A 12,642-nucleotide genomic window follows, 5' to 3' on the forward strand; every position below is an offset into this window, starting at 1 on the left:
GGATTTCAACATGCCCGATCCTTTTGGATCTCTGGAGAGATAAGAGGTATCTGGCAGCAGCTTTCTTCCCTCTACCCATTCAAAATGCATGCATGCTTAGCCTGCACGTGTATGAGGAGGCTGGAAAGGATGGCCATCAGGAGGGTAAATTGATTGACGGTTTGACTTCAACATGCCCAATCTTTTTGCTTTCCTAGAGAGAAAAGGTATCTGGCAGAAGCTTTCTTCCCTCTTCCTATTCAGAATACATGCATGCTCAGCCAAGCTTACATGTGTATGATGAGGTCGGAAATATATAGCGGTCAGGCAAGCGAGTTTATGGTTGGCTTCAGGGCTGGAACTGCACATTCATTTTTTGGCTGAGTATTTTTTAGAAGTAAATCCAGCAGGAAGGAGGAATAAAGCTGCATTATTCAAGTACCTGTTGACAGCCACATACCCATGCATGCTCAGCCCATCATGCATGTGTTTTTGAAAGTGGAAAGGATAGTAATGTTACATATACGAGCACAAAAGAATTGGACATCTACCCCACATTAGATGGTCATCTGGTCCCACACATGACCCCTGTTTTGTGGACAATGTGAATGGACAGGTGACCAAGCGTGCATGTGTTTGGATGAAACAGCCGCCTTCAGGGCTCATTTTCATGGACTATAGACATGGAGGGTAATCTCAAGCACCACAATGTAGGATGTCGAAGAGTTTGTTGGTGCCCCCTGGTGGCCATGCCCGCTTCTAAGTTGCGGCTACGACGCTGCGTGCAGTACCATAACCGCCATTTGTAAATCCTTAAGTATCCCGTGTCACGTTCTCCGAGATCCTAATTGCCGCCGCGTCTCGATGGCTTCCCAATGTCAGCGGCAGTCAATGACATTTTAATGGAAGGCAGAGCGTGACGATATTTGATGCATTAAGCCTCCTTAGCGGCGTGCGGTATTATGAGGGTCCATATTTTATATGTGACAGTCATTAGCGTACCCTTAATGCTGACGATGATGACAGCGCGCAGTGGGATCCTCATTACGTCCCTCGAAAGAGGCCCCAAGTCCTGCTTGTCATTTTGCGACACATCCAATCCATCTCCCCCCGTTTCCTGCCCCTGATTACCGAGCGCCGCACAATCTGCATACTGTTATTATTATTTTTATAGCGCCGTTACATCGTGTGCCGCCATTGCAGCGCAACGGGGAATTTTTTTTTTGGTTGTGGCATTAATCAAGTTTACAGCCCATGAAAGTAAAAATTAATATTGTGTTTAGTGAGCGCGCGCTGACGGCTTTTATTTTTCCCTTGGGTGCGAGCGATCCTCTGCGGCGTCGTGACGAGGGCTTGATGGTCTTTGTAGTAGCACGTCTGTTAATGAATGACATTCGACGTGAGTGCATTGGGCTGCGGCCACTCTTAAAGGGACAGTGAGCCTAAATACCAGCTGCTGTGTAGGTGGCTACAGGCTGGTGTTCTCTATCACAAAGAAACATGGAATGTAATAGTATTATTGATCTGCTCAAAGTAAGCAGGGGCGGGGCATAAGAAGCCCCGCCCTAGCTTACTTTGTGTTAGTCTGGCTGAGAGAGTTCGAGAGGGCGAGGGCATATATGGCAAGGGTGGAGCTAGAGGGTGTTTATAACCATCGAAAAGCATGGCATTTAATAGTATTGATCTGCTCAAAGTAAGCAGGGGTGGGGCCTGACAAGCCCCACCCTAGCTTACTTTGGGTTAGTCTTGCTCATTGGTTGAGAGAGTTCACAGAGGGCAAGGGTGGAGCTAGAGAATGTTATAACCATCGAGCAGCACGGAATGTAGTAGTATTATTGATCATAGTAAGGACAGCCTTGACTAATCAAAGTAAGCAGAGGTGGAGCCTGACAGGCCCCACCCTAGCTTACTTTGTGTTAGTCTTGCTGATTGCCTGAGACGGGTCACAAGGGGGTGAGGGCATATATGATGCTAGAGGATGTTATAAATGTAAAGGGGTGATGATATATTTAGTACGATAACATTTCTTTAATCTGGAATTAACATTACCTAATAGATTCTGGATTATCGGATGGTCATCTCCTTGCCATATATGTCTCCCTGCCCGACCTCTCTCTTAACCAATCAACAAGCCTGAGAGAGGTCATATGACATACTACAGCCTGTACAAAGCTGGGGCGGGGCTTATCAGTTTCAAAGGGACCCTCCCCTAGTTGTGATTGTTACGAATACTGTCTTCTGTGATCTATACAGATAGCCACTGCCCGATTCATTGGTTTATGCGGATTATTTTGCATGAGATTTTAGATTTCTTTTCTATTGAATTAGATTTTATCGATTATCAGATGCCGGATTAAAGGAATGCCTTCGCATAATTTTAGTTTTTGGAGTTGCTTTCTGGTCCTCGTCTGGTTGTGTAGGTCTTTATATTATATGGGTCTAGTCTGGAAATCCAAGGCATGATAATTTGATAATAAAATGCTATGAGCAAGCATAATAACAGAGTATATAATGCCAAAAAAAGACATTTGTCCATCCAGTTCGGACTGTTATCCTGCAAGTTGATCCAGACTTTTTTTTTTTTTTTTGCAAAAAGACACATTTTTGTATCTGTGCAATAATTCGAGACAATTGCTCAACTAGCAATTACTTGACAACTTTTTTTTTTAACAAAATTGCCCATAATTTGCAGCAAAATAACTGGACTCCTCCTCCATGTCCTATAAACAACACTATGCAGTATGAATCTTTTAATCTGGAATCATTATGACTTGATAAATGCGTGATTATCAGCTATTCTGGATTATCAGATGGGTAAAAAAATATACATAAAACTCCCCGTTTCATATTCTGTGGCAGTTTAGCACCAGATTATTAGACTTTTTCTGGATGACCAGATGCCGGAATAAAAGAACCTGGAATTGTTTTGTTAGGGATTTCCTATATATATATATATTTATTTTTTATATTTTTTTTGCTGCATGCTGATCCTGCTGCTTACAACTTCACCCCGGGGGAAGCCCCTCATACGTGATCTCTATTCATGAATAAAGTATGAAGCTCTCTTTTTCTGACTCTGGAAATCCCAGGAGACGCATGAAACGCTAGTTTTTATTTCTCGACTCCTCCGCCGCGCTTTTATTTCTACTTTTTTTTTTTCCTCCGTTCATTTGCTGAATTAATCCCGTAAGCAGATTTTCACACATCCAATTCCAAAGGAGCTCTTTTTTTTTCTCTCTCCCTTCGTCATTCCTTTTATCTCTTCGGATTTTTACGGATTCTCATTTGTTCCGACCAAATAAGCGCCGTTCCTTAACCCTTCCCTTGCCACCCTAATCCTCCCCCCATTGTCAGATTGTCCCTCTTTTATTTAAAGGACCCCCCTCCCAAAAATATTCTCCCACCGCCACCAGTCAATAGGCGCGTCTTTGCCTGGCACAGCTGGGTGGGACACAACAATGTGTAGTTGGACAGATTTGCCAGGAGTCTGGAAAGCAGTAGGGTTACCATAGGATTTCCTGGTATTTAAGTTGAGATGCAGTTCCAGACACAACATGCGGGCAAGGGTGGCGCTGTTTTTGTAAGAAAGCAGCTAAGCTTTTTAAATTCTGGGCCACCCTACATTAGATGGCTTTTGACAAACCCTGATGTATTACACTGGATGTATGGCTATGGAGTTTGGCTGGACCAACTGAGGGATAAGTGGTGCCAGTAGTGTTGAGCAGCTTTTTAACTCCATAGCAAATAATAGGAACTTGTCTTCTGTCCAGGTACCTTTTTGGACTACTCATAAACATTAGATGTTGTTCCAGATGATATTGATTAGATCCACCAACAGGTTCTGGATTTTGTGTGTCCCAGTCATTTATTTTATGGATGTTTAGCACCAGTGGACGCTTAAAACAGTGATCGTGAGGGTGCTGGGTATTAGATCAACATTCTCGACCAATTTTGGTTAGTAATTTGGCTCCTAAGTGGGATGCTTTTCTTCAATATGGGGGAGGGAGTATTTTTTGTGTACTTTTGTGAACAGTAACTTTGGAAATGGGTCAAGCCAACCCTAACATCCCAGCCATTGGTACAACCATGGGGTTGATGATCTTGTCTATCAACGTGGACCAATTTTGGTAAATTTTGGGCACTAATTTGGCTTCTACTAGGGATATTTTTCTTCAAAATAGAAGGGAGAGGTTTTTTTTTTGTAATCTGGTACTGTAACTTTAAAAACAAATCAAGCCAACCCCATTACAGACATACCAGCCTCTGGTAGAACCACAGGATTGATTGCCGTCTTGTGGCTTCAACCGTCCATCAACATATTCCAGTTTTGGTAAATTTTGGTTACTAATTTGGCTTCTACGTGGGATGTTTTTCTTGCCAATGGGTACCAGAAACTTGTAGAACCACAGAGTTGATCGTAGTCTTGGTCGGTAAGATGTGACCTAGACGACATCTTGACTGTTGCACGATCTAGCCTTGATACCGGCCATCTAACTGCATAGACATCAGAAACCACTTTCATGGTCGACATTTCCTCTGGTGACATGAAGAGGTATGTGGTACAGATGGCACCAAACTTAGATATTTCATGGCAGACCTTCAGATATTCATTGAAGACTTCACTCAATTGTGATGTTCTTGCCTTGAGGGAAGGAGGGTTCAAGACCTCTGTAATCCATCCAGTACTTGCCATTTTTGTGAAAAAGCCCTAGAGCTACTCTTTAACTATCCGTATGGTCAAGCTGAATGTTACAACCATCATGCAGCTTTTAAAAATTGCCTCAGTCTCAGAATTGTGCTATAATTCTTCTGATGTGATGTATTTTACAATGGAGACATTTTGGCCCATAACTTTGTTCTGCCTTAATGGAAAACTCCACTTTGAAGAACATTTACTCCTCAGGTTTAGATCCAGGGACAGCTTTTTCCCCATAAATAGCGCCACGTTTGTCCATGAGTTGTGTCTCCAGGGGACACACGAAAGTTGTCGAACTGCTCCATAGCCTCAAACTATGTTTTCTTTTGAGTCGCCTCATAAACTGGGCCGAGGATTAGTCTTCATTAATTGTATTTATCCCTTAATTACAGAAGAATACGTAAATCATTACAATAGTGTTTACGGCCACCACACCCCGACAGGACCACACAGGGTTGTCTGAATGGCAGCATTAACATTGATAAGGCTGGAATCATTCGGATCCTATCCTGTTCAATAATCACATTGAAAATGTCCAGCTGTAACTCTAATAATACCGTACTATATAATCGGATATAATTCTCCTGATTTAGATCCATTTTTGTACATGTAGTTATATTCTTGCACATAGGAGCAGTATTATAGTAGTTATATTCTCTTACATAGGAGCAGTATTATAGTAGTTATATTCTTGTACATAGGAGGCAGTATTATAGTAGTTATATTCTTGCACATAGGAGCAGAATTATAGTAGTTATATTCTTGTACATAGGAGGCAGTATTATAGTAGTTATATTCTTGTACATAGGAGGCAGTATTATAGTAGTTATATTCTTGTACATAGGAGGCAGTATTATAGTAGTTATACATCTTGTACATAGGAGCAGTATTATAGTAGTTATATTCTTGTACATAGGAGCAGTATTATAGTAGTTATATTCCTGTACATAGGAGGCATTATTATAGTAGTTATATTCTTGTACATGGGAGCAGTATTATAGTAGTTATATTCTTGTACATAGGAGCAATATTATAGTAGTTATATTCTTGTACATAGGATCAGTATTATAGTAGTTATATTCTTGTACATAGGAGCAGTATTATAGTAGTTATATTCTTGTACATAGGGGGCAGTATTATAGTAGTTATATTCTTGTACATAGGAGGCAGTATTATAGTAGTTATATTCTTGTACATAGGAGGCAGTATTATAGCAGTTATATTCTTGTACATAGGAGCAGTATTATAGTAATTATATTCTTGTACATAGGAGCAGTATTATAGTAGTTATATTCTTGTACATAGGAACAGTATTATAGTAGTTATATTCTTGTACATAGGAGCAGTATTATAGTAGTTATATTCTTGTACATAGGAGGCAGTATTATAGTAGTTATATTCTTGTACATAGGAGGCAGTATTATAGCAGTTATATTCTTGTACATAGGAGCAGTATTATAGTAATTATATTCTTGTTCATACGAGCAGTATTATAGTAGTTATAGTCTTGTACAAAGGAGGCAGTATTATATCTACACTCACAGTACTGCCCTATGTAATGATTTCTACAAACCTGGAGTCTTTAATTTTCAGAAATGCCTAAATGCACATAGACTTTAGTGGTTGATTTTCATGTCAATTGTTCCCCATTATTTTCCATTTGCCCTTAATTATCTTCTTATTGTTCATTCGTTACTTTCAGATTAAAAATAAAGTTTGTGTTTTTTTTTTGTTTTTTTTTATGTTTTCCAGATCAGCCGCTGGGACTGCAGAACCATTTGAGACTGAGAACACCACCTCCACCGCTGTCTCACACTGCAAACCCTCACCATGCAGCTTCCATCAACTCCCTGAACAGGGGTAACTTCACCCCACGTAGTAACCCCAGCCCCGCTCCCACGGATCACTCACTATCAGGAGAGCCACCGGGCAGTGCCCAGGAGGCTATCCATGGTCAAGACAACTGGCTTCTCAACAGCAACATCCCCCTGGAGACCAGGTACTTCTCAGTAGTTGCTGAAATATGTCGAGGTTGTTTTGAGTTGTGAATGATGACTGGTTTAAGACAAAGACACCATCCTGCTAATTGCTCATAAAAGGCTGTGAAAAAGCAATCAACACTGCAAGCCCTTGTTTTCTTTACAGGCCAAGCATGTGACAGGTAAAAGCCCTTAAAAGGGTCTATGCAAGTTTTATAGTCATCCCAGTCCATCAATAGTCAGCTTATAGGACAAGCCCCAACAGAAGACGCTAATATTGTGTCTTTCAGTAAAAGAAAATCTCTCTAAACCCACCTATAAGAGTAATGAACCCCATCCTGATAAAGAAGCAACTCAGCTCTGATGTACGTGGGTTTTGATGGATCAAGGTGGACCAGCCTTCGTTGGACAATCGTTTTTGAGCATGCTTTCTCCAAATTGACATGGGCACCTAAACCTGTGGGTTCTTCTCAGATTTTGCCTGAATTTGATACCATTCCTCCAACCAAAATATATCTATTTGTCTCTTTGTTTGTTTGGCCTCTAAAGTTAGGCTGTGGACACTCTTTCAAGGGCATCTTCACCGGCAAGGGAACCGTGTTGAGTGATATAGTGGGATACGCTCTACTCTTATTAAAAAGTTACCCATGACGAGTGACTCCATTGTATTTTGGGAGCCTGAGGTAGCCTAAAAAAATACTTCCTGCTCTATAGCTCTCCCATTGCATTCTCTGCAGATCTGTTTGTTCAGATCAGCTAATATAAATGAGCAGCACCCCCAACCCACAACTCTCCACGGAGTCGTGGAGGGATCCTGGATCAGATTGAAAGTACTGTAGGGTTCATGATAAGCTTCTGCCTGGTGGGTGATATCTCAAGCTTCTCTTCAGAGATAGCTTGGAAGGTCTTGTCACCTACAGTTTTATTCCTTCTAGTAGTCTGCTTAGTCTAGTACAGTGTCTCACGTTGGTTACATTTATAGATTGGCTTTACTCCATCATTTTTCTTTAGAAGGCCAGGGAACTGTCAGCTAAAAATGTTTGACAACCTTTCATGTAAACGTCCTAGCAAAGGTCACACCTAGCCATTAAGACCCCAATTGGACGTGCTTGTCTTGGAGCTCTCCTTATTTACATTTCTTCAGTCATTGAAGATACTTAAGACTCCCCTTTGAAGTATCCAGACAAATTGCTGCAAGGTGTTACCCTCTTCAGAATTTTTGCAAATTCTATGTTCGAAGAAGAGTTTCCCCTTTCTGGGTCAATAGCTGCTTAAAAACCATTTGATACGGGTTGGGTTGTCCACGTGTAGATGACTACAAGATCCTCAAAACTCTTTGAGTTACAAATTACCGTGAACTCTGAAAAATTCCAGATGACCTCCATCTCGGGGGTCACCTTCTTCTTCACTATGTAGAAATTAACAGGCAATTCACATTGCAGATTACACGCATAGTCGCTTAGTGACCACTAAGTAAAGCTGACATTTTATATAACACATTAATCAAAAAAAGTGGCTGGCCTCATTTTATCTAATTAGGCAATTATGACAAGCACATATATTACGAGGGTAATGTCCACAGGTCAGAACTGGAGATCATTAATTCTTGAAGCATGACCGATGCGGTTATGGCGAGAAGTTGCAGTGTTGTGTGTTTTTGGTTCACGGCTTGACCTTTAATCCCTTGAAACCCAAAAGGGATAAATACCCTGACTATATTAGAAGGAGTTTAGAACTTAAATGATTGTAGCATAGTTATGTCAGGATGATCTATATCAACTTTGTTCTTGTACCCCTGGGGTGGACACCATGTTGAATGTTTTTGAGTTGAGGACTAGACAGAAACTTGGGTCATTGCTTTGAACTTCACCTACAAAGTTGTTTCCCAACTAACACACATTGCCTTAACTCTAGCTCTGATGCTGCAACTTGGGGGTACAATTTTTGCAAGTCTTTGACAATTGTAAACCATGACAGTCCTTGGAAATTTCCATGGAAACTTGGTAGGAAAGTTTTTCACAACTTGCATTCAGTTGCAGATGAGTTGCACCATGAGGCTAAGGGTTGTCTTGGGCATTACGTAATTGGCATGTACGCCTAGTCCTCGCTTTGGAGGGTGGGTTATGCCTGTGCCTGTTATCAGCAATGTACCACAGTATATACCTACATTTTTTAAAAACTTTTTATTGTAATTGTATATTTTTTATCTGTTAGTGTTCCCCATTACATTATACTTCTTCATCAGTCTTTGTTAGGACCATGCGTTGTGACATTTTTCTGTTATTCCTGGGAATATATGGATAAATTGCCAATTTGATGTTATTATTCTCCTTGTCAGTGGGATATGTCTTAAAGGGGTTATCCGGGTAAAGATAATGATGACCTATGTTCAGGATAGGTCATTATCACATCGACGGGGGTCTGAGTCCTGGTACCCCTTGCCGATTCACTCCTATTACGCTAAACAGTTTTATGTCCTCTTCAGCAAAAAGGCTAAACACAAAAATACAGACTGTTTTTAAATATGATATAAAATGATTCAGAGAGCAGAATGTCCATGTGGTTCTCCCAGAATTTGCTTATTTTGTGTCTTCCATAACAACCACTAGCCGTTTGCTGGTTGAGGGGAAACGTCGTCTTATCAACCAAATGCAGGACTGGACAGGGCCTGTGAAGATCTTACGGTTCACGCAGTTATTTAAAGGAGCTAAGCATTTTAGTGTGACGGCCATTGATCTGTGTATTTACGTTACATCTGAAAAGCTCTTCACTCAACGCCAAAGTGACCTGTAAACAACGCCAGACAAAAAGAAAAAAGTCATCAGAAAGTGTTAGGGACCTGTGAAGTGTTATTAACATGAATTAGAGCCTCCCTCTATGTAATGAATGGAGCGGTCATGCTCGAGACTGTCTGTGGCGGGGACTTCTCGAGAGCAGTAGGTGAAACCAATCAATGAGGCTGGTAAACTGACTGCAGCAAGGGCCGGTACATGTACACGAAGAGCACAGGATATAAATTCCAGCAGCAAGTACAGTTCTGACAAGAATCAAGGTTGATAAATCAAATTATTCGTCTGCGTTAAATGTTGAGCTCTACTTAAAGGAGAACCAGGAAAAATACTTCTCTAATATTTATTTTTAAATTTAAATAAATGAATTTACAAATGTGCCAGTCAGGAGTGACTTATTCCCCAGGTGTCAGTCAGGGGGACTTAGTCCCAAGGTGCCCGTCAGGAGTGACTTTGTTCCAAGGTGCCCTTGGTGGTGACTTTGTCCCAAGGTGAACCTCAGGGGGTTATTTAGTCCCAAAGTGTTAGTCGAGGGTGACTTGGTCCCAAGGTGCCAGTCAGGGTGACTTAGTCCCAAAGAGCCAGTCAAGGGGATGACTTGGTCCCAAGGTTTCAGTCGGTGGTGACTTGGTCCCAAGGTTTCAGTCGGTGGTGACTTGGTCCCAAGGTTTCAGTCGGTGGTGACTTGGTCCCAAGGTTTCAGTCGGTGGTGACTTGGTCCCAAGGTTTCAGTCGGGGTTGACTTGGTCCCAAGGTGCCAGTCGGCGGAGACTTGGTCCCAAGGTGCCAGTCGGCGGAGACTTGGTCCCAAGGTGCCAGTCGGCGGAGACTTGGTCCCAAGGTGCCAGTCGGCGGAGACTTGGTCCCAAGGTGCCAGTCGGCGGAGACTTGGTCCCAAGGTGCCAGTCGGCGGAGACTTGGTCCCAAGGTGCCAGTCGGCGGAGACTTGGTCCCAAGGTGCCAGTCGGCGGAGACTTGGTCCCAAGGTGCCAGTCGGCGGAGACTTGGTCCCAAGGTGCCAGTCGGCGGAGACTTGGTCCCAAGGTGCCAGTCGGCGGAGACTTGGTCCCAAGGTGCCAGTCGGCGGAGACTTGGTCCCAAGGTGCCAGTCGGCGGAGACTTGGTCCCAAGGTGCCAGTCGGCGGAGACTTGGTCCCAAGGTGCCAGTCGGCGGAGACTTGGTCCCAAGGTGCCAGTCGGCGGAGACTTGGTCCCAAGGTGCCAGTCGGCGGAGACTTGGTCCCAAGGTGCCAGTCGGCGGAGACTTGGTCCCAAGGTGCCAGTCGGCGGAGACTTGGTCCCAAGGTGCCAGTCGGCGGAGACTTGGTCCCAAGGTGCCAGTCGGCGGAGACTTGGTCCCAAGGTGCCAGTCGGCGGAGACTTGGTCCCAAGGTGCCAGTCGGCGGAGACTTGGTCCCAAGGTGCCAGTCGGCGGAGACTTGGTCCCAAGGTGCCAGTCAAGGGGATGACTTGGTCCCAAAGTTTCAATCAGGGGTGAATTGATGTCAAGGTGCCAGTCGGGGGTGACATAGCCCCAAGGTGCCAGTCAGGGGTGATAGGGAATAAATCAGACCTTACTACCACTTTATGAATAATTCTACGGTGACTGGCATTAGGGAATAAGTCACGCCTAATGGCTCTTTGGGAATAAATGTATCCCTGAATGGCACTTTGGAAATAACAGTGCCAGTCAGGGGGAGATTTATTCCCAAAGTATCGTCGGGTGCAAAATATATTAGAGTACATGGTGTTGCCCTACCTCTCAAATACCACTGATATATTTACTGAGTACATTGCTGCAGACACAGGCATGAAAGAAGGGGTAAAGGGCAAATACTTTTATTATTGTTTCCGGTTATAAAATTATTGCATTCTAATAGATATTTTTGAATGATGAGTTTCATTTTGGATCTTAAATGTAATCTTTTTCTAATGCTTCTGCTGAATATCTGTATTCCATTTTGCCTTCATAATTTAGCTTTCAGTGTAATCATCCGTCATCACGTGCCTCAGTATTTTATGGTGAACAGTAAAGATAGCAATCCACTGCATTTGTGTTCAGTTCTGTGGCTCCTTTAAATTTGTTTTTGTCAAATTCCCATCGGTTCATGCTTCTCTCAGCACCCCTCACCTCACCTTGGCCCTCTATTACAATCATTGCATTTTCAAGCAGTTATGTGGACGTAATTATTTTCCCCAGCTGTCTTTTAGTTAGAAAGCAGTGACCCAAAAAAAAAACTATAGAATTATTACAGATTGTGAACCATATAGCGGGGTCTTTCATCAGACATTCTTCAGATATTTGCAATGGGACACAATTTAAAAGATCAGAGAGTCTTGTCATCTCATTTCTTGGTGAGATCACACGAGTGAGAAACTGTTTTGCATTCATAAAATTTTAGATTTTTTTTGGTACAGTGTAATATTTTACTTAACTACAATTTTTACCTATTTTTTTTTTATTTTTTCAAATTTTTTTTTTTGTGTGATATTTCTTTCTTCCATTACTGGTATATGACATGCCATTCTAACTTCATGCACTAAAGCACTAGAAGTATAATTATCATCAAAATATATATCTAGAAAATTTTGGTAAAATTTTCAGTAGCGGAAATTCATTCTATACAAAGGAAATTGTTGTTTTTAGGGTTTCTTATTGCAAACAATCTCTAAAAAGGGACCCTTAATAACATAACATTTTATCCAGACTGGAATAAGGCAAGAAAAAAGCAAAAGATGTTAGGCTCCATGGCATTTGAGACCCAAGGCACCAACTTATATTACTAGTCTTTTGAGTGATGTACAGTTTCATTGTATTTTTCTCAGCAGGCAGTGCCTTAGTTTGAAGGTTTACATAAGTAGACTCCAGAAAAAAAGTAATGACATCAGAGGTTTCTGTTACGAGGAAAAATTTTAAAAACATTAATTCAGAGTCCAAAATGGCCACTTTTACATCTCACAACATTTCACAGGTGCCGAATGAACTCTTAAAGAAGCAATCCTACAAAAATGTATATTTTCTGACTATTTAGGAAGGTACATGATGTGAAATTTATTTGTGAGTTATCCCCTCCCTTCTGATCCTCGTCTGTGTCATGTGACCAGCACACTGTGACTTTCCAAATAACACAGCATTTTATGTGTGGACAGGAAGCCAGTTTCTCCATGTATTCCTATAGGAGCCTCAATGTCAGTATTA

At 41.9% G+C, this 12,642-nt stretch overlaps 1 protein-coding gene across 1 annotated transcript in view; it reads left to right on the top strand.

Annotated features, from left to right (window-relative positions):
- TENM4 (teneurin transmembrane protein 4) overlaps window positions 1-12,642 on the top strand; it is a gene marked incomplete at its 5' end in the record, with an annotated part of 222,150 nt that overhangs the window by 49,706 nt on the left and 159,802 nt on the right. Inside the window, 1 exon segment of the mRNA XM_040426403.1 lies at window positions 6,428-6,674. Coding sequence (XP_040282337.1) covers window positions 6,428-6,674 — 247 coding nt within the window.

The sequence above is a fragment of the Bufo bufo genome, chromosome 3 (genome assembly GCF_905171765.1).
Source record: "Bufo bufo chromosome 3, aBufBuf1.1, whole genome shotgun sequence".
NCBI lineage: Eukaryota > Metazoa > Chordata > Amphibia > Anura > Bufonidae > Bufo > Bufo bufo.